The 23,304-nt window shown below is 38.0% G+C and overlaps 1 protein-coding gene across 1 annotated transcript in view; it reads left to right on the top strand.

Moving 5' to 3' along the window:
* PKN2 (protein kinase N2) overlaps positions 1-23,304 on the top strand; it is a 176,055-nt gene that overhangs the window by 100,489 nt on the left and 52,262 nt on the right. Inside the window, exons 8-9 of the mRNA XM_020988764.2 lie at positions 7,811-7,996; positions 15,624-15,733. Of these exons, the coding sequence (XP_020844423.1) occupies positions 7,811-7,996; positions 15,624-15,733 (296 nt within the window). The remainder of the gene's footprint in view (positions 1-7,810; positions 7,997-15,623; positions 15,734-23,304) is intronic.

Raw genomic sequence — 23,304 nt, forward strand, 5'->3', positions numbered from 1 at the left:
CTAATATTTAGTTCATTGCTGCTCCAAGACTACTGATTATTGGTGGAGAAAAGTCATAAACAGTAAATTTATTTCATACTTTATAATTCATGGTAAGAGGTGGCTGGACCATCATAGCTACTTAATAATCCTATCCTGATTGATTCCTCATTTTCCACAGTGACAGTTACAGCTTTTTCTTCTTACTTCTCACCACCAACTTTACCCCACCATTATAGCAGATGACCTAGCTGACTGCTTGACTCAGAATATTTAAGTAATACAAAGAGAACTGCCTTAACTGTCCTTGTTAATTCCTCATAACTTAGCAGCAACATTGCCTTTTCCCCCCTTCCTTCACTCGGGTCTCAAAAGAAATAGTAATTCTTCTCTTTGTGTTGCCACTTCCATTTTCTCTCACCTCTAGGACCTTCCTTGCCTGATTAGTTCTTCTTTCATACATTTTTAATCTCCCTCCACTGGCTCCTTCCTAGAAGTCCAAAAAAGGTTTTTCCATGATGAAGAGGTCTAGAGGTTTAGGATGCTGGAACCCCAAGATCGCAACGTGTGTCCTCTCTGAATGAATTCAACCCAAATCTTCTTCCAGCCAGAGAAAAAGTTTATTATACATAAATCATGTAGGCCAGGAGATGCTCGTTAGGAGGAGTGGACATGAGACAGTCTCAGCCTTTTGGGTATGAGAGAGTCTCAGCATTTGAATGGGGGCCAGGGTGGAACTTATATATACTAAAGTAACTTTGGGTGGCCAGAGGAGGGGGCTGGGAAAAGGGTCTTGATAAGAATTCTGATTGGAAGGTCTGAGAGATTGAATAGACAATGGGAATAGATAACGAAGGGAAGTGGAAGGCATCTGCATAAGATCAAAAGGTGGGGCTAGGGCTTTCAAAGGGAGATAAGGGGAGTAGATAAAGAACCTTTTGAGACCTGAGAAAAGTTTAAGGGTTTTCTGGGGCCCATAGACAAAAGGGAGCCAAATTCTTTTTGGAGCAAAGAGCAAAGGTCTCAGCTTGGGCCCACACCCCATCAATGACCCATTAGATAGACCATAAAACTACCATCCTATCCCTCTTCTCTAGCACTAAACTTGAAAAATTCGTTACTTTGAACCATGTTTTCAGTAGCTTCTTTCTCTTTTCTCATTAATTTGTAAGCCATCTTCTGGTAGTCTTCTAGTGAAATTGCTGTCCCTGGGAGCTTATTTGCAACCTTAATCATCCTATCCTTAGTTGCCTTTTCCCCCTAATCCTCAATTTCTTTGATTTCCCTGAAGCTTTTAATACTATTGACCACCTTTTGCTGATTATCCCCCTTCTCTTACCTTAAGAATACCATAATCTCCCAGTTCTCTTCTCTAACCATTCTTTGTCTGGTTTCTCATCCTCTTCTGAACCCCTTAATATGGTTCTTTCCCAGAGTCTGCCCTTATCTCTCTTTTCTTTACTCATCCTTTCCATCTGTAATCTTCTCCACTCGGTGCATATCACCTCTGTGTAGTTGTTCCTCAAATCTTGATTTCCAGTCTTGACTTCTCTTCTGAGCTTCAGACTTGTGTCTCCAACTACCTGTTGGACATCGCCTAATTGCTTCGCTGTCACTTCAAACTCAACATGTTTGAAACCAAGTTCATTTTTTTTTCCATCCTAAGCTTGCTTGTTCCTCCTCCTGGCTTCATTATTGATATCTGTGACATCATCATTCACCTAATCTCCTGTGTTCATTAGGGTCTTTTTCTTATCCATTATTCCTTCAGGTGTTGTGGCTTCTATCTCTACAACATCTTTCATATCATTTGCCTCGTCTCTAATTACATTGCTACCACTGTAGTATTGGTCCCCATTACCTAACTGGATTGGTATAGTAGCTTCTACCTCTGTGTACACTCCCTTTTTCAATCTGTCCTTCCTAATGCTGTCAATTAATTTTTCTCCTTTAGGCCTGTTCATGTCACTCTTCTGATAAAACATATTCTTTGGTTCTCTATAGCTTCTGATGTAAAGTTCAGGCTCTATGACATGCCCCTACTTGTCTTAGCTTCATTACCCTTCACGTACTCTGTATTCAGTGCAAAGTGGACATTATGTATAGTCCTCTGACACTGACCTGCCTTTGTTTGAACTGTTCTCAATTCCTTCCTCAGCTGTAAAGTTCCTATCTATTTTAAATGTTGTTCCTCTCCTGATTTTCCCTCTCTTCCTCTAAATCAATAAATCTTCCTTGATTAGACCTGACAAAACTTTTTGCATAGAACTCTCTAATGAGTGTAATGTTGTGGTGTTTTAGTTATCTTTGTATCTTATCTCTCTGACCTAGACCATATCCACTTGACATAGTTTCTGGAGGTCAGTACTTAACTGTCTTGGCCAAATTTTTTGTCTTTTCTGGTGCTTAATGAAATATTCTGCACGCAGTAAATGCTTAATAATTGTATTTGTAAGAGATATAGCCCCACAGTACTCAGACTATACTTTAAATACTATTGATTTAAATTTAATAAATATTTTTGAGCCACTCCTATATATAATACATTATTATATCCTAAAGATACAAAAACAAAATGAGGCACAGATCCTGATGTCAGAGAGCTTATAATCTAACACGAGAGGGGGATAAGAAATGTAACATATTACTGAATAAAGACAGAGTGTGATACAGGTAAGAAAGACTTCCAAAGTACTATGAGAAATTTGAGGAGACAGCTATTATATAGTGTTGAAAGGAAACTGAAGTGGAGAAGGTGAAATGGATGGGGGACATAAGCAAAGACTTTACATACTTTATCAGACACTGACAAACTGGAGCTCATATGTTATATGGTAACCAGATGATGAGGCATCTTGGAACCATGAGTTGTGGGAAATAGTTGAATAAACTCATGGTATTTAGCATAGAAAAGAGAAAACCCAGAGAGAGGAAGGGGAACAAGATGATAGCAATATTGTGGAATAAATCAGACTTATTTTGTGTGGCTTCAGAGATTAGATCTCAGACCAGCTCTTGAAAACTGTAGACTTGGTTTTGCCACTAATTATTTGACCTTGGGCAAGTTACATTCTCTGGCCCTCAGTTTGCTCTTCTGTAAAACAGTGATATCAGAATAAATCTAAGGTTCCATCCAGTACTAAAATTTTTTGAATCTGTTATAAAAAGTAAAGTTTTGTCTTGCTGTAAAGGGAGTGGGGAAGGGAATAAGCATTTATATAATGCTTACTATATGCCAGGCATGGTGCTAAATGCCCTCTTTTAAAAAGAAAAAAACAAACACTAACTTATTTTATCCTCATAACAACCCTGGAAGGTAGGTGCTATTATATGTTTTTTAGAGTTGAGGAAACTGAGACAGACACGTTAAATGACTTGCCTAGGTAACACAGCTAGGTGTCTGAGACTGGATTTGAATTCAGGACTTCCTGACTCCAGGAGTAGTAGTAAAAAAAAAAAATCCACTGCACCACCAGCTGCACCTAGAAAAGAATTTATTATCCATGAATAGACTAGGCTCTCTTGTGGAGTATTCATTGTTAGAAAGTTGTTTTTTTTTTTTTAATGTCAGTCTGATTTCTGTCTCCCTATAACTTCCTAGCTTTTGTGAAAAACTTCCATCCCTTAGTTTCTTTACATTTTCAAACCGAGACTAAATAACTACTTCCCAAGGTATTTTAGGAGGGTAGAAATGGTAGGAGGGTAGGGTATGGGTTAGAAAGTTGGATTATGTGACCTTCCAATTCTATATCTTTTCAACAAATATCTACTAAATGCTTACTGGATTTACAGCCCTATTCGCTGTGGTTTGTCCTTCTCCTTCACTTCCCACATCCAATTAGTCTCTAAGGCTTGTCAATGCTATCTATGTAGTATTTATCAATATATCCCGTTTTAACACTTACCCCCATACTAGTCTAAGCTCCTATTACCAATCACCTAGACTATTGAAATAGCCTCCTGAGAAGCCTTCTCACTTCTCTTCTCTCTTTTTTCCCAATGTATCTTTTATATCACTTCTATAATAGTGCCTTAACATTTGGAAAGCACTTTTATAAATATTAACTCATGTTATCCCCACACTAATCCTTGAAGGTAGGTATTATTATCCCCATTTTACAGATAAGGAAACTGAGACAAATAGAAGCCATGTGACTTGACTATTTGAACTTGAATCCAGCCATTGAGTACGGATTTGAATTCAGATCTTCCTGACTCCATTCCATCCACTGTGCTGCCTCACCTTGACAAAGAACATGTCTTGTGTAAACTTCATATTGCCCCTAAAATATGCTGTGCATTCTGTAGACACAGATGTATGAACATGTTAAATGTGTATATATTCCTTCATAAACATATGAATGGTTGATGTGAAAGTGAGAAACATTTGTCTCTGCTCTCAAGGAGCTTGCAGTTCAATGGGAGAAGACATAAATATAAATAACTATAAAAACATTTGAGTGTGATAATTACATAGGAGTCATCCAGCAGAAAGGGAATGAGAAATTAAAGAGGGATCATTTTTCCCTGAGGCTGTCAGGAATGGCATTATGGAAGAAGTGGCTCATGAATTGAGCCTGCAGACAGGGAAAGGGCTTTGCCTCTCAAATCGGTCAAATCCCTCCTGGTTACTTTCTCTCTGACGTTGGGCAAGTCTGTTGATGCCCTTCACCTGTTTACTCATCTGTAAAATAAGGGTTTGGGGCAAGAAGGCTTCTGAGGTCCTTCCAACTCTAGATCAGTGATGTGAGTCCATTGCAGGGATGGAGGTAGGAAAAGACAGAACAAAGTCTACAAATAGCTGCCGTGTCAGTTTGACTGGGAAGCAGCTTGCGTGGAGGGGTGAGTGTTGTGAAGAGACCCAAGGAAGTCTGGGGATGCTGACACGTGCAAGGAGGCTACAGTGTTCTGCCGGGCTGTACAATGCCAGACAAGAGCAGAGCAGGGAATTGTAGAGGCAGATTTGGGCTTGTTCAAAATGGGAACTGCCCACAGTTAAGAGCCCGCAGAGCAGGTGCATCTGTCTCCAGTGGGTGACCCTTGTTGTTGGGCAGCACAATAAGCAGTCTTCTTTGAAGCTGAAAATGTTGTTACTCAACCGTACCAAGATATTAAAAAAAAATCAAACTCTGATACCCACCAGACCCAATAAAAGGTAAACAGCACAGCTATTTCCTCGTGCTAGTAGCTCTTCTAGCTGCTGCTCATGAACACTCACTTTTAAGGTTGCATTGTTGTTAAAAATTAATGTTGTAAGTTGTGAACGTTAGGTGTAAAGTAGGGATACTCTTCCGTTGGGATATTCTCACTTCTTAAATTTCAGAAACTCTGGAATGTTTAATGAAGACCTTAAAGCCCCTTAAATTTTTTTTTCCTAAATGAAAGCAGGTGTTGAACATTATCATGTTCTGATACATCAAAATTACTAAAATATTTAATAAGCTACTAGACTTGAAGTAGTCACCAGATGTCTTTTTGTTTCCCTAGGATGACTTCTACATAATCAGCTGAGCATTTGCAGTGGGAATGATTTGAACTTGCCAGTGTCATTCTCCCCGCCACAAAAAAAAAACCACACACACACACACAAACACACAAGATGTTCATTTTATTTTAAATTAAACCAATTTTATATTTTCAGTAATTTTACTTAGGACTTGTCATTTCCTCATAATCCTTTTCCTGTACAGTAAAGTGAGGGAATTGGACTGAATGCTTTCTGTAGTCCCTTCCAGCTCTAAGTCTGTGGCCCCTCACCCAAAATGTAGCATGAAGCTTAAGCAATTCTCTGGGTAATTAGGCTGTCAAAACCCACTCTTTGCATTTCTTAAAAACTTTGACATACTTCCCAAAATCTCCCACTTACCCACAAATCCAGCTCTCTGTCCACTGCGCCACCTAGCTGTCTCTATTGTCTGTACGCTCATTATTTTCAGATCTATATTTCTAGCCTTTATCTCTCTCATGAATTCCAGTCGGATATCAGCTGCCTAGTGAATACTCACTAGGTGTCCCACAAGTGCCTCAGACCCACACATCTAAAACTCATATTTTGCTCCACTGCCCTTCCCAATTTTCCTTATCTCTCTGTAGGATACTTACTGTCCGAGTCAGGAGGCTTGCAACCTCTGACCTCATCAGTAGACAAGTTTTGTGGATTCTCTCTCCACAGCATCTCTCAAATATATTTCCTTCTCTCCACCACATAGCCACAATCCTTGTTTAGGCCCTCATCACCTATTACCTGGATTACTGTAATAACCTCCCAGTCGGTCTCCTTGCCTCAGTAAACCCTGGTGAATTTTCCTTAGTTCTGGGATCAAGTAGAAACTCTTCTGTTTGCCATTTAAAGCTTTTAACAGATTATCCCCAACCTACTTTTCCCCCTGTCTTACACATAACACCTCTTCATATGTTCTCCAGTCCTTCCTCACACACAGTCTCCCATCACTATTCCTTTGTAGAGGCTGCCCCACACACCTGGAATGATGCACTTCTTCCTTCTTCATTTCTGCCTCTTAGAATCCTTAGTTTCTACATTAGGCCCTTTGTCATTTCTCCCAACTCCTAGTACCTTCCTAAAAATATTGCTTTGTGTTTATTTTGTCTACTGCAGGATCTCTTCTCCAACCAATGTAAGCTTCTTGAGAGAAGGGACTTGTTCATTTCTTGTCTTTCTGTCCCTAGAGCGTGGCACCAAGTAGACTCTTAATCGGTGCCTTGGATAGATTTATAATGGGCTATTCAGGCAAATGCTGGCATATATCTTCTGAGGTTTCTCATTTTAACTCAGTTTACTCCAAAGTATTAAATGGCTTCTGTGTCCAAATTTCTCTTCTGAGCACTGTGAATACAAAGAGAAGTCTTTATCCTGTAAGAGCATACAGAGAAACGAATTCAAATAAACACGCACTAAGTACAAAGCAGAATATCCAAGCAAAATGGTAGAAGAACATCTGAAGAAAGATAGGGAAAGAGGGTGGAGAGGTGTCTCCTTCATGGAGGTAGTAATGAAAGTGAATATTTTAAAAAGGCAAACTTTTTAACAGGGAGTCTAGTCCATTTTGGGGGAGATAGTATGAGATGTAGAGAAAAGCAGAATAAAATATGTGAAGGGGGTGCCTAGAGTAAGGTGGGAAATATAATTAAAGACAATTAATAGAGAGGCTTTGGATGCCAGAATAAAGTTTTAAAGTTTATTCGGTATGTCATAAGGAACTGCTGAAAATTTTTGAATGAAGGAATCCCATGCAATGATAAGATTATACAGACACTGATATGGAGAGTGCTGAGAATAAAGACAGAGAGCCTAGTTAAGAGGTTATTACGGTAGTCTGGGCCAGGAGATAAAAGCCTTAAGTAAAATAGTGACAAAGTAAGTTACAGACGTGAGGTACCAGAGCAGAGAATTAATGCGTCTTTGTCAGCTGATTGAATAGGGGGGAGAAAGAAAGTCAAGCCAAGAGCAGAGTTTTATGTTTCAAGCCTTAGTGATTAGGAGTTTTGGTGATAACAGTAGAAAAAAAGTTAGAAGGAGGGAAAGGTTTTGGGGAAAAGATAATTTGTACATAGTAGGAGTTTAATAAAAGCTTATTTGAATGTATGTCACTGAGGTGTGGTAGGATATGGTAAAGATATAAATCCCACATGTCTGCTTCCTTCATTTCATTGAATTACCAGTGGCCTCCACTTTAATAAGTTATTATTAAGAAAGATGACAATTGATTCATAAAAATCCTTGTTTTAAATACTCATATTTTTATTATAACTTTTTTTTGCATTTCCATTGCTGATTGAGGTTCTTATCAAATATATATGTTCATGTTAACAGGTACTTTGGAAGTTCGGCTCATGGGCTGCCAAGATATACTAGAGAATGTCCCTGGACGTTCAAAAGCAACATCGGTTACACTACCTGGCTGGAGTCCAAGTGAAACAAGATCATCCTTCATGAGCAGAACAAGCAAAAGTAAAAGTGGGAGTAGTCGAAACCTGCTAAAAACAGATGACTTGTCCAGTTCAGTAACTAATTTTCTTAATTTCCTAAAAATTAAAAAGGCATGAACAAGGGGCTTAATTGAGGGAATACAAAGAAGTGGGCAGATTCAAAGGCTCTGCAGGAAAAAAAAATTAAAAGTATAAAGTGACTTGTATGCTGATTATAAAAAAAATATAAACCATATTAAAACCTTCCTGTTCAAAATCTGGCAGCTAGATCTCAAACATTAATTTCCTGCTCTGTTACCCTCTTACTAATATCAGAAGAAGAATGACATGTAACAGAGTTTAGGATTTCCTGGTAGGAGGAATTGGCAGAAATGATTGCTGCTGCACAGGAGGGAAGAAGGAATCGGTGAAGTTGTCTTGATTTCTCCGTGCACAAAACAGCACAATTCAACACAAATTTTAATTTTAAAAATTGGCTTAATGTGTTTAACATGTTCTGGCAAAACTTTTTTTTTCAAAACTACTTCAGAGGCAAGAACCAGAAAGTATGGTATGCTCATAAGACAATGTGTTCAGCACCCTTTCCAGACTCTTCCTGGTGCACCCTGAGCATTAAAATCCCAAATAGGATTATTCAGTCACTTAGGGCACTGTTAAACAGTCCCCTTGTCTCTTTATGACTGATCAACCATCGTCTTTTAGTTAACTTGTATAGGACTTCCATGAATTACTTTGTTAAGTAAGTGCTTGAAATTTTTTGTGTGTGTTGATTTATAGTAAGCCAATTTCCTTTGAAAAATGGAATGCATGGCCGGAATGGAGTCAAGATGGTGATTGTAGTATTATAGTATTGAACTAAAAATATAAAACTGCACTCTCTTGGTAAATATGTTTAGTGGATGGAAGACATTTAAAGGCAGTTGTTACATTGCACTTTCATTTGAAAAATAATGGAAAGTAGATAGCCATTGGAGTGAGGAAAAAGATGGCAAAGTCAAAGTGATGAGACTGAGAATGCAAGTAGGCTGGAATTTGGGAGACAAAAAGGTTTCCAAGCATAATATTCTCTGAACTTGGACTGGGGCTTTGGCAGTGGGGATTCAGTAGAGTGAGCAGATTCAGTTAGTATTTTCAGTGGAAAAGGAAAGACTATGAAAAGGGAAGGGATTGAATAACTACATGAAAAGTGTTAGTTTTTCTCGTGGAAGATAAATGCTAAGTGTGACTTCAGAGCCGGCATTATTAACTTTTTGTGCGTGTCAAGGATGCCTTTGGCAGTCTGGTAAAACTTGTGAACTCTTTCTCAGAATGATATTTTTAAATGCATAAAATAAAATACATAGGACTACTAAGGAAATCAGTTATATTGAAATGCAGTTATCAGTTTTTTAAAAACACAGATTCACAGGCCCCAATTTAAGAACACATTTTAATGCATCAAATTTTGTTTCAAATTGAAATTGTTTAGTCATGTAAGCTAATGTGAATTTATATGAATGTGACTCTTGAATAGTTTCCTGTAACCTACAAGATGTTCTTAATTTAGAATAAAAAAATAGGATCACTGATAAGGTCCTTCTGCAGAATATCATCAAATCCTGATCAGCAGCAGGGGACGCTGCTAGATTAACCCATTATGTTGGAAGAATAGGCAAGGACGAGCACTGTGAGCTACTAAAGCAGTGATAGACATAAGATGGGCCAAAGAAACTCTTTAAGGACATATTAAGACACAGCTTTTAACCATTTGAACTTAAGGAGAATGAGAGATTTCCCATCACAGTCAATAGCATTTAGAAGAGGGATGTTTGTGGTAAAGTTTCTTGAGGTTGAGGGGTGCAGGGGAAGTCTAGACAGATTCTCTTTCAGCAGATGTGACTGCTTCTCACATTAATAGCTGCAGATGTAAACCAAAAGGTGATTTTTACTTGCACATTTTAAGAAAAAAACCTACTGAAACATATCATTTTATGTTAACATGAAAACATTTGTGGTTAGTGGATACAAAGGGCAAATTTCTATTTTTGTATCTCGTTGTGCTCTCCACTACTTTTCCTGAACTGAAACATCTCTTTCTTCAATGATGCTGCTTCCTTTACCACTTTTCTCTTTCTTTTTAGCTGATGTTCATATGTTTCAATGTTAGCAAAACACTTTACATTTTTATTTATTCCTTACAACAGCCTCATGAGGTAGCTGAAAGATTAGCCTCATTTTACAGGTGAGGAAATTGACTCAAAGAGGTCATGCAATTTACCCAACGTCACAGTTAGTGAACGTCAGAGGTGAGGTTCAAATCCGGGTTTCCCCCAAATAGGATGTAAGTTCCTTGAGAACAGGAACTGGTTTTTGTTTGTTTCCAGCACATAGCATATTAACTGACATATAGTGGGTACTTAATGACTGCATATTGAATTTGTCTCTGTCTATACCTTTTCCTGGATTTTCTTGTTTCCTAATTGTTATCATTCACCAACATTCTGTACCCCTGCCCTCTTTTCTCTATATATGTATGTTCTCTTGTCAGTCTCAACTATTCCTAAGGCTCCAATCAATAAGTAAGTTTATTCACTCTGTCTCTAACACCAATTTCTCTACTGAGCTCTAGGACCCACTTTCCGACTCTGTCCAAGATTATATGCTTCTCGCATGTATCTGAAAATCAAAATGCCCCAAACTAAGCTCAGTGGATTCTTCCAAAACCCACTTTTGTCGTGAATTTAAGCTATTTCTTATACTGACAATTACTATTTTCTGTCAACTGTGCTGAATATCTCTGGGGTCTCCTTCATACATCACACATGTAGCCTCCCAATAAATGTTATGTATTTGTTATTCCTGCCTCTTTCTTACCTCCCATATCCTGTCTGTCACTAAGTACTATTATTTCTACTTCTTCAGTATCCCCTTCTCTCCATTATCATCACCACCGTTCTATCTCAGGCATTAATTTCCTCTTGTGTGAACTCTTATAATTAGCTTTCTTGCCTCTAGTGTTATTCTCTCTCCATATACATACATGCATGCATACATACAAATGCATATGTATATAAACACACATACATACATACATATATACACACACGTAATTGTCAGATTACTCTTCCTCTCAAAAACCATCACCTTTTTTCTCAAAAAATTATATTCCAGCCAAACTGAAATAACTCATTTTCACAAACAGGGGGCATGCCTTCCCACTTCAGTACATTTGATCCTTCTACCTCGAGTGGCTTCTCCCAAAAGCCACTTGTACAATTCCTGCTTTATCAGGGTCCAGTTCAAATGCCATGGCCTTTTGGAAGCCTGCCCTAACTCCCCCATCACCACCACCACGTTTCCCTCCTCTAAATCCCTATAATACTTTCTGTATTTCTTCTTTGCTCTTTTATGGTATATCTTATATTGTAATTAATTCTCTACACTTACAATAATTAAAATTACTATAGGGCTTTAAGGTTTACAAAGTTATTTACTCACAGTAATCCTGTGACTTAGGTGGTACAAATATTATCGCCATTTTAATTTTTTTTAATATAAATTTATTTATTTTTAGTTTTCAATATTTACTTCCACAAGATTTTGAGTTCCAAATTTTCACCCCATCTCACCCCTCCCCCCACCCAAAGATGGCATGCATTCTGAATATCCCTTCCCCTAGTCTGTCCTCTCTTCTATCTCTTTCTCCCTTCTCTTATCTCCTTCCCCTTCTATTTTCCTGTAGGGCAGGATAGACTTCTGTACCCCATTTCCTGTATTTCTTATTTCCTAGTAGCATGTGAAAACATGTTTTTTTAAACATATGTTTTTAAAACTTTAGGTTTCAAATTTTCTCCCTTCCTCCCTCCCCGTCTACCCTAATTGAAAAGGCAAGCAACTCAGTATAGGTTATACGTATGCAGTTGTGCAAAACACTTCCATAGTAGACATGTTGTAAAAAACTAACTCTATTTCCCTTAATCCTATCCTGCCCTCCCATTTATTCTGTTTATTCTATTCTTTCTTTTGACCCTGTCCCTCCTCAGAAGTATTTACTTCTGATTACCCCCTTTCCCAACCTTCCCTCCTCTCTATCATCCCCCTGCTCTCTTGTCCCCTTCTCCGCCTATTTTCCTGTAGGGTTTAGACAGAGTTCCATACCCAATTGAATGTGTATGTTATTCCCTCCATAAGCCAAATCCTATGAGAATAAGATTCACTCATTCCCTCTCACTTTCCCCTGTTTCCCCTCCACTGTAAGAGCCTTTTCTTTTCTGTTTTTTTTGTGAGATAATTTACCCCATTCTACCTCTCCCTTTCTTCTTCTCCTAGTATAATCCTCTTTCATCCCTTAATTTTATTCTCCAGATATGACCCCTTAATCTTCAACTCACCCTGTGCCCTCTATCTATCTGTCTATCTATCTATCTATCTATCTATCTATCTATCTATCTGTCTATCTATCTACATATAATTTTTTTCCTCCAGCTACCCTAATACTGACAAAGGTCTCATGAGTTATAAATATCATCTTTCCATGTAGGAATGTAAACAGTTCAACCTTAAACAGTCTCTTATGATTTCTCTTTCCCATTTACCTCTTCATGTTCCACTTGAGTCTTGTATTTGAAAGTCAGATTTTCTATTCAGCTCTGGTCTTTTCATCAAGAATGCTTGAAAGTCCTCTATTTCACTGAATGACCATTTTTTTCCCCTGAAGGTTATACTCAGTTTTTCTGGGTAGGTGATTCTTGGATGTAATCCTATCTCCTTTGCCCTCCAGAATATTACATTCCATGCCCTGCGGTCCTTTAATGTAGAAGCTGCTAAATCTTGTGTTATCCTGATTGTGTTTCCATAGTATTTGAATTGTTTCTTTCTGGCAGCTTGTAAAATTTTCTCCTTGACCTGGGAACTCTGGAATTTGGCTATAATATTCCTGGGAGTTTTCCTTTGGGGATCTCTTTCAGGAGGAGATTGGTGGATTCTTTCAGTTTCTATTTTGCCGTCTGGTTCTAATGATGTCAGGGCAGTTTTCCTTGGTAATTTTTTGAAAGATGATGTCTAGGCTTTTTTTTTTTTCTGATCATGGCTTTTGATAGTCCAATAATTTTTAAATTCTCTCCCCTGGATTTATTCTAGGTCAGTTGTTTTTCCAGTGAGATATTTCACATTGTCTTCTATTTTTTCATTCTTTTGGATTTGTTTTACAGTGTCTTGATTTGTCATAAAGTCACTAGCTTCCAATTGCTCTATTCTAATTTTTAAGGAAGTATTTTCTTCAGCAATCTTTTGGACTTCCTTTTCCATTTGGCCAATTTTTCTTTTTAGGGCATTCTTCTCCTCATTGGCTTTTTGGACCTCTTTTGCCATTTGGGTTAGGCTATTTTTTAAGGTGTTATTTTCTTTAGTATTTTTTTGGGTCTCCTTTAGCAAACTGTTGACTTGTTTTTCATGATTTTCTTGCATCACTCTCATTTCTATCCCCATTTTTAAAAGCTGGAAACCAAGACTCAAAAGGGTCCAGTGACTTCCTCATGGTTACACACTTATTAAATGTTCTTACATTTCCCTCATTGATTTCTATGAAGGCAGAGACAGTATTCTCATGTCTACATAGTTCCATGCACATAGCATCCACCATTCAGTACTTAAAGAAGCCTAAATATATCCATTTTGCAACTTTCACTTACTGCTTCTGGTTCTGTCCTTGGGGCCCTAACAGAATAAGGGAATCCTTCTTTTAAGTAATCAAAGAATAAAATCACATCCCCACATAGTCTTCTCTTCTCCAAGCTAAACATCTCAAATTCCTTCAGCTGGTCCTTATGTAACCTGTTCTCAAGGCCTTTTACATCCTAGATGTTCTCTGGCTTATCAGAATCCTTCTGCAACTCTTACTCCTGGAAAGGAACCTAGCTTTCCAGGTGATGTAGTGCTGGGGAAGAGTCCAATGGCACTGTCGCCTCCTGTTTCCTAGAAGCCATGCCTCTCTGATTTTGATTACCACATCACATCTGTGACTCAGCCTGAGTTCTCAGTTCACCAGAAGCCCCCAGACTGAGAGGCAGCATGGCCTAATAAGAAGAGCACCAACTGGAGCCCAAAGGGTGTAGATCAAGACCTGCCTCAGACATATAGGGTCTTCATGACCTTGGGCAAGTCTCTGAATCTCCCTGGGCCCTAGTTTTCTCATCTGTAGAATGGCCTGGTAGGTCCCTTCCTAGGTCTATGATCTTATTATCTTTTTTCAGAATCATTACTGTCTGATCACACCTCCCTCACAATGTACTTTTGAAGTTGATTTTTTTTAGCCCAAATATAGGCTAAGTGTAAATGTAGACGTTTGTCCCTTTTTCATTTCATCATAGTAGGTTCAGCCTAATGCTCTACAGTCTGTGAAGATCCTTTTGGATCCTGACTCTATGACCCAGTGTGCTAGCTGTCCCTCCAAACTCTGCATTGTCTTCAGATTTTATGAGCTTGCCATCTATGCCTTTATTCAAGTTATTGATGGAACATTAAATAGCACAGGGCCAAGCACAGATTTCTGGAGTACTCCACTGGAGGCTTCCTGCCACATTGACATCAAGTCATTAATAATGACACTTTGAAGCCAGCCATCCAGTGAGTTTGGAGTCAGTATAAGTATATTCTTGTCTAATCCATAGCTCCATCTTTACAAAGTATTATGAGAAACTTTGCCAAAAGCTTTGCTGAAATCTTGGTAAACTGTATCTACAACTTTCTCCTTGTCTATTGAGTAATACTATGAAAAATATGGGTAAAAACATGGGTTTAGTCTGCCATGTTCTATGTTTGCCCATGCTGGCTCTTTATAATCATCATTTCCCTTTCCACATGTTCAGTAACCATTGCTTTAATGATCTTCTCTAGAATTTTCACAGGAAGTAAAAGCAAAACTCATTAGCCTGTAATTTGCAGGTTCTGTTCTTATCTCTTTTTTCAAACTTGGGACAGGATTTGCCTTTCTTCAGTCCAGTGGGACTTGTCCTGTTTTCCATCATTTTTCAAATAATTACAGTGATAACAATCACCAAAGATCTAGATTTTACTCCTGGCTACATATTTCCTCCTTATTTGAGCTCAGGAAAGTTCACTTCATTACCTCTTTCTATGAACCATGGTGTTTTGATCTGAAAAATGAAATAGAGGGACTAGATGATCTCTAAATCCCTTCAGTTCTAAATGTTGTGATCCTGCAGTACAATTCACCAAGCATTCAATACCTGCTATGTGGAAAACACTGCTAGATCCTGAAGAGGAATAGATGAAAAATAGCATAGCTTACATTCTTGAAGTAACCAGGTTGGTGAAACATATATGCAAGTAATGATTATAAAAATTTTAAATTCAGTACATAAAAGTTTAGCATGATGATGCAAAACTTGAGGAAGGAAAGATTAATTCTAACTCAGCATCCAAGATAGCCTCCCAGAAGAGGTGGTGATATCTAAACTAGACTTGAAGGAACAAGAAGAATTCTTGACAGTGGACGTGTTTTCATATTTATCTTTGGAATGAGTGAATATTTTAAAATGTGCTGTTTAAGATTTGAAGTTCCAACTAACTCAACCTTGCTTGTAAAAATAGCATTTTCAAAGAGCTATAATAGTTTTGTATCTGCAGAATAGTGCTGCTTTACTGCTGGAGTCAATCATTTTATCTTTTTAAACTGAGTTTTTGAAATTTACTTACAGATGACATCTGTGCAGTTTTGAAGCTGGACAATACCGTGGTTGGTCAAACTAGCTGGAAACCCATTTCTAATCAGTCTTGGGACCAGAAGTTTACACTGGAACTAGATAGGGTAAGATGATAGGATTTTTACTGTCACATCTATTAACTATGTCTTTATATTCTTTTTATATATGTAGGTTCTATTTCTAAGTCTTACGCTTATTAACCTTTGAGAATTTTGGTTTTCAGTCTACCCCCTGAAAGTTCATATCTGGTAAATTGGGCATAAATCTACCTTAAAATACAAGAGCATCAGCTAATTGGTTAACATTTTGCTGTAATGTAATTTGTATTAAATCGAGTGATTGCCAAGTGGCATCAAATAGTTAAATGAATAATTTACTGTCCATTTACAAAGATGAAGCTACTGATCATCTGTAGGATGTATACTTTCAGTTCTTCTTCTGGTCAGTTATGGATTTGAAGTTTATCCGTCACACTTTACCATATGGTCCCCCATTCTGCTTAGTGGTATACATATATAAGGGGGGAAGTCTGTGGCCATGAAATAATAACAAAACTAACTGACCTACCCAGGAATCTGACTCATGCTTTTGATCACAATAGAATTATTTCCATTAAATTACTCCAACAAAATCTTTCTTTCTCTGTCTCTTTGATATTCAAGCTAAGAGTTTTGAATAAAATTGCGTAGGTGAAGTTGCATATTGTCTTACTGTTTAGTAATTTTAGTGATACTATTAGATCATATTTCATTCAGGTTTAAAGATCACAACATCTTGCAAATACCATAGCCAACCTTTCTGACCAAAGCTACCTGTTAAAGTTTCACATTTATGTACACATTTTCTTCTCTCTTGCTTAATCTGTCACATTTCTTTCATCTTCCTTTTTGCCCTCCTTCCCCATACATATAAGACTTGAAGGTGTTGGGGGATTTTTAAGCTTTGAAATGTTTACCAGCAAAGGTTTCTCCAAGCAGAACTGTTTTGCCCCTACCAGGAGAGATGAAATTAAGTTTAAAAGTAGCTAGCTTTTTGTTACTGGCTGATGTAGAAGCGAACACACTAGGTGTCCCACAGCAGTTAAGATTTACCCATCTCTGACACGTCCGCGTGTATCTGGACTGAGAATGTAGATCTTTTTGCACCCTGCAGTATGCGTCCATACTTGAGCTTAGGGATTCCGTAACTGCCTGTTATCTAAACCTTATCTGAAGTCTGTCCTGTGAGTCACAGATGTTTAAGTCCTAAACCTATAATTTGGAAGCTATTTGCCAATGCCCACTTCACTGCCTTTCTGTCGTAATAGAGCCAGCCTTGCTTAAAGTATTTTCTCTAAGCCTGAGGGATTTCTGGCAGACAGAAGAGATGTTGGGAGAGAAATAGATTCCAATTAACTTTGCCACTTAGCTTTGATTGCTCTGTAATTCTGGGTGAGTCACCAATATTTAGTAAATAAAGATGAGAATCCCAAAGATTAATGAAGCTCTGAAAAATGGATCTAAGACCCAATTGCTCAACTAATTCTGTCCAATAATTATACTCTCTCCACCCCTTCCCTACCCTACAACCCATGAAAACATTGGAAGAAATGCAGTAAAGAAAGTTACATAAGTAAATGTAGCCCTGCTTTTTCAGTGAATATAATCCTGCTTCACAACCCTGAGTTTGTGAAGACTGCACCAGCAGATCACAAGCTCTGGAAGGTTCTCCAAGTCTGGAAATCTTTAGAGGAAGGAAAGTCTCAGCAACACACTGTGACAGTTTTCCAAGGATCAGCCTTACTCAGCACAGAAACAGTGGACTGACTACTTGGTAATGAATTCTTTGGCTGTGGCAACCCATGAGAGAAAGAAAAATATAAAGTGACTTTTCAGTCCTATGCACCCCTTTATTGCTTTTCACTAAGTATCAGGAAAAGGATGGACAGAGCATGTTAAAAATCACATCATTATGAAATGGTTTTATTAGGTTGATTGTTGACACTATCAATTATGAGTTCCTTGTCCAATGGACATAGTACTGGAGCAGTTGAAAAGCATTAATGTTTACATTCTTGCTGTACATGTAAAGTAGAAAACAAAAGGAAATTGCAGGTAAATTGAAATACAGCTTATGGCTAACCTCACAGAGGGAGAGAAGTTTGTTTTTATTGTGCTTCCAAGAGCAACAATAAACATCATTTCGTGAAGCATTAGATCATCTCATAGTGCTCATGGTGATTGCTTGTAAAAAGACCACCATGTAAATAATGCAGCTTATGTACCAACATTTGCTGCAGAGGATGACAAAGTAGAGAAATTCAACAAAGAATCTGATAAAATTCTCCAAAGCAAATCACACATTGTTGGAAAATGTGGCCTTAGGAGTAAGGAATGAGAGAGGCCAAAGACTTATGGGTAATACTTCATGCCTCTATATCATGAATACTTTCTTCAAGAAAAAATAATCAAAAATTTAATTTGATAATATTCCAGGACAGGAAATTACTTACTACTAGTGTGAGAGTCACTACTGAATCGGCTCTTTATGTCTGGTTGGACCACTAACTTGTTAAATCAGAGATCAAAATTAATATAAAGCAAGAAGTAAGAATAAAATATGGAAAAAGAGATAATACATATAATCTAACTGAAGCATAATGTATTTAAACAAGTTATTGTTACTAAAGCATGGGAAATTATGGACAAAAGAAACATTGACACAGAATATACAATTTCATATGGAAGGTCAACTAAGTTGACAAGGGCCTGAAAACATCAGGCTCAAGTTAGTGGTCCAGCCGTACATAAAGAGCTCATTCAGTAATGACTCTCATCTACCTCACATGGTTGTTATGAGGATCAAATGAGATAATATTTGCAAAACACTTAGCATAGTCTCTGGCATATATTAAGTGCGATGTTACTGTTACTGTTGATGTTATTCCAAGAGAAGACTATTATTTCCTCCTAACCCCTGTCCCCCCAAAAAAAGAAGTTACCAAGGGAATAGTAATACTGATGATGCATGTGTTATTTTCCATCTATTTAGAATTTTTATAAGAACAGTCCATGTTGGAAAAAAACAGGTTGTGTTTAGCAAGTAATATTCCACCCCACTTTTTTTTTTACCATTTTATATAATTTATTGACAAATGTGGAGAATACAAATCTCACTCTTTTTATTGTTTATTGATTATAAAGAAGCACTTGATTTGGTAAAGTGAAACATGACCTTAAAAGCTGTTTTTCAACAAGGCATTTCCCACAAATATGTCAAATGCATGTGTAAAATTCTCTGAAACCTAAAAACATCACCCTTGTTCAATCCACTAATCCTTAATATTAAATATGGCATAAAACATTGATAAGCACGCAGACCAAACTGAATGGGGATTTCCTAGAGATAGTGAGGTCCTCTAGATCAATGCTTCTTAAACTGTGGGTGGCGACCTTATATGGGGTTGCAAAAAATTTGGCAACAGTAAAACGTTTCTGAACACGCAACCAAAAATTAATTAAAAATCAAACACATAATGAATCCGAGGTGTTTCTGGCAGCGCTTGCCCGTGTTGCCTGGCACAACTTCACTACAACCTTGGTTCTAAACACATGACATGTGCACTTTGCATTGTGCATGCCATCATGCCCACACGGAGCCTATGAATACTGCTGAAACATGAAAAGAGTTGCAAGAGGAAAAAGTTTAAGAAGCCCTGCTCTAGATGCTTCTGTTTGTTAGTGATATCGTGCTAATTGCACAGTATCAAGCCCTGGAATGTTTTAGAGCCTCTTAAGTGAGATCTATAATTATTCAGAATTTGGGCCAGTAATCTAAATAGGAAAAACCAAATGGATGGAAATGCCCATTGTTCAGACTATGTTAAACAGTTAGATGGACATCTACCTATCAAGATTCTCAGTGGATATATATTTCTTAGACAGATATTGTAAGAGAACATTGAGTTAGTCCATAATCGAACAGGAGAAAAGTGATCAGGATTCCCTTTGGCAGATTGCAAAGTACTTTTAAGCTTCTCACTGAAACAGAAGCCCATTAAGGGTACTTGTTAATTGTGTTGTGTTGATGTGCTAGTTTCTTTTTGGTCCAGACCTGTGATTTCATCAGTTTAGAGAGTTCCCCACATAGAAACTCCTTGCATACGTGTAGATGAACACGTCATTTCTAGTCCTAGAGAGTTGCTCTAGCACCAGCTGGTTAAGCCACACATGGTCGCATGTGCCTGAGTAAGGACTTGAACCTAGGTCCTCTTGACTCTGAGGCCAGCTCTCTAGTCACTAACCCAAGCCTTTCCAACATTTTGTTATTCAGTTGTTTTCAGTTGTCTGATTCTTCATGACCATATTTGGGGTTTTCTTGGCAAAGATACTAGAGTGGTTTGCCATTTCCTTCTCCAGTTCATTTTATAGATGAGGAAACTGAAGCAAACAGAGTTAAATTATTTGTCCAGGGTCACACAGCTAGTAAGTGTCTGAGGACAGATTGAACTCAGGTCTTCCTGACTCCAGTCTTAATACTCTATCCACCACACCACTTAGCTACTCAGGTATGAAAGAGAAGAGATGTCAAATTCAAATAGAAGCGTATTCTTATGGGCTGAATACTGACTTAAAAGCAACAAATTGATATCTGTGTTGTAATTTCATTTTTACTTATTTTGTTAAGCAATTTCCAGTTACATTTAATCTGGTTTGGACTGCAACAAGTTTGACATCTCTGAAAAGCATGTCATCGAAGTATATGAACAGAAAAAGATGTGGACTGCTCACATAGCAAAGTTGGACAGTCATGTGATCTATTAGTCTCTCTCAATGTCAGGAGATACTGGGGAAAGCCCCTAGCATATTGGATCGACTCCAAGTTGCAGCCTTTTTGTGAAGAATGGATAAGAGTCCCAAAGAATAGACAGGCATTGATGGATTGCAGTCTGTATTATTGAAGAGGTTACTCATATCAGTGAGATCATGGATCCATTGGAATATGTGGAATTTAAATAAATGTTTCAAGTTTTGCTTTTCTCCCAATAATTCAGTAACAAGCAAGCAGTTTTTAAGAGGATGCTGTGTGTAAGGCATTGTGTTAGATACTGGAAATATAATGCCTACCTTCATATTTTAATTGGAAAAGATACACTGTGTTCACAAATAAGCCTAATACAAAATAAGGAGTGATGGGGGCCTAAGAGAGAGGGGAAAAGGTGTTCTAGGAAGATTAGATTTGGGAGAGAATGCCTTTAACTTGAGTAGCATCAGGGGTAAGGGGTGGTGAACAGGAATCAAGAAAAAAACCTTCTAAGCAGAAAACCTGAAAATTATCTTTGACTCATTTTCCTTCTCAATTTTTATCCAACATTTTATCGGACATCTTTGAGATGTCTTTCACATGTGACCCACCATCCATATCCAGGCCATTTTCTCATTCTGGACTACTATCACCTCTTATAATGTTCTCTTATGTGCAGTCTCTCCTTCATCATGTATCCTGCATATCAGGCTAATCCTCACAAAATGTTCCTTTCATCATGATCCAAGAACGTATAGCAGTCAATCAGATTTGAGTCGGGTGGGCTCTTTTGCATATTTCAGATCCTTATAAGGGGTACCCAGCCTTATTCCCCATTGTCCTCAGACACTTGTTAGCATTGCGCTGGGCAAGTCACTTAACCTCTGCCTTAGTTTTCTTGACTGTAAAATGGGTGTAACAGTAGCATCTATTTCCTAGAGTATATAATTGTCCTTCATTCCAGCCAGGCCTGATATTCTACCCATAGATACAGCATGTACATATATAAATAACAAGGTAATTTGCAGAATTTGAGACAAAAGGGACTAGAGAAAATAGTCAGTTCATGTTTATTAAGTGCATATATGGGCCAGGTGCTAAGTGCTAGGGAGACAGAGAAAGTAATAAGACAGTCTCTTCCTTCATGGAGCTCACAATCTAATGGGGAAGACAACACATGAAAAAGCAGGGTGGGGATAGGAGAGAGTTAAAGGAGTCATGATGAAGTCTGCAGCCAAGAGTGGGAAATAATTAGGAGGTATTGAGTTTCAAAGTTGATTCATCTTGTAGAATTATGAGTTTCTGGAAATGAAGTCCAGGAAAACAGCCAGGTGGTAAATGATCAGATGAATTCTCTGAGTGCTCTCCTTAAGCACTGGAGGGTCAGGGAAGAAATTAAATGGGACTACTCTAGCAGTTCAGACGAGGCAGTGAGGGCCTCAACCTAGGTGAGAGTGGTGGATTTGTGAATGCAGAAAAGTGGGAAAAGGTGAATGTAAAAAAATGTTTTGGAGGAAGAATCAACAAGATTTGGCAACTAATTGGAACGGAGAAGGTTGCAAACCTGAGTTAACTGGAAGAATGCTTGTGCTCTTGACAGAAACAAAGAAGTTCAGGAGAGATGGAATGGGAAATACTGTATTCTGCTTTGGACATGTTGAATTTGAGATGCTTTTGGAATATCAAGTTCAGAATGTTCATTAGGTGATTGATAATGTGGGACTGGAGCTCAGGAGAGAGTCTGGAGTTAGATTTGTAGATCTGGGGGAATCATCAACACAGAAATGATAATTGAACTCATGAGTAAAAACAGAAGAGAAAAGGAGCCAGGAGAGGCTTGGAGTACTCCTCAGGTTGAGAGGTGTGACATGGATGACAGTCCAGCTAAGGAGACTTAAGACTGGTGAAAGGAAGGCTAGGAGAGAAGAGAAGGTCAAAAACCTAGAGAGGGGAAAGTATCCAGGAGGAAAGGATAGCCAATAGTTTGAAATGCTTCAGAGAAGTCAAGATGGATGAGCAGTTAAAAAAAAAGCCATTTGATTGAACATTTAGAGATCATTGATTATTTTGAAGAGAACAATTTCAGTAGAATGAGGTAGGAAATCAGAATGCAGAGAGTTGAGAGAGAGAAAGGGAAGTAGAGGCAATGATTTCTAGGTGTTTGACTATAAAAGAGAGGAGAGTTATCAGACAATTTCTTTTTTTTAATTGATTTATTTTAGTTTTAGTTTTCAACATTCACTTCCACAAGATTTTGAGTTCCAAGATTTTCTCTCTATCTCTCCCCTTCCCCTACCCCATGACGGCAAGCATTCTGATTATCCCTTCCCCTAATCTGCCCTCTCTTCTGTCAACCTCTCTCCCTCCCCCCCCACTTCTCTTATCTCCTTCCCCTTCTATTTTCATGTAGGGCAGGATAGATTTCTATACCCCTTTGCCTATATATCTTATTTCCCAGTTGCATGTAAAAATAGTTTTTTAACATTTGTTTTTAAAACTTTTTTTTCTTTTAAAGTTATTTTTATTTATAATCTGGTTGTTATTGTATAAATTGTTCTTCTGGTTCTGCTCACTTTGGTCAGCATCAATCCATAAAAGTCTTCCCAGGGTACCTTGAAATTCTCTTTTTCATTATTTCTTGCATTACGTTCATATATGTTGGTTAGGCTCTGGGCTTACTGCCACTGCACTGGCCCCAAAGTTCTGCTGGCTGCTTCTCCTTTCAAAGCTCTGGAGTTAACAGTGAGGGACAGGGAGGGGGCTTTTCTAATACTATATTGCTCCTGAATCTCCATCACGTGTGCTCCTTCCAATGTCAATCAAACAGTTAACATCTCCCCATAACATTTAGCAGATTAATATGAATTATTTTTAACAGAGGGATAGTACCAGA

This window comes from Phascolarctos cinereus, unplaced genomic scaffold (assembly GCF_003287225.1).
Source record: "Phascolarctos cinereus isolate Bilbo 61053 unplaced genomic scaffold, phaCin_HiC Scaffold_5;HRSCAF=322, whole genome shotgun sequence".
In the NCBI taxonomy this organism is placed as follows: domain Eukaryota; kingdom Metazoa; phylum Chordata; class Mammalia; order Diprotodontia; family Phascolarctidae; genus Phascolarctos; species Phascolarctos cinereus.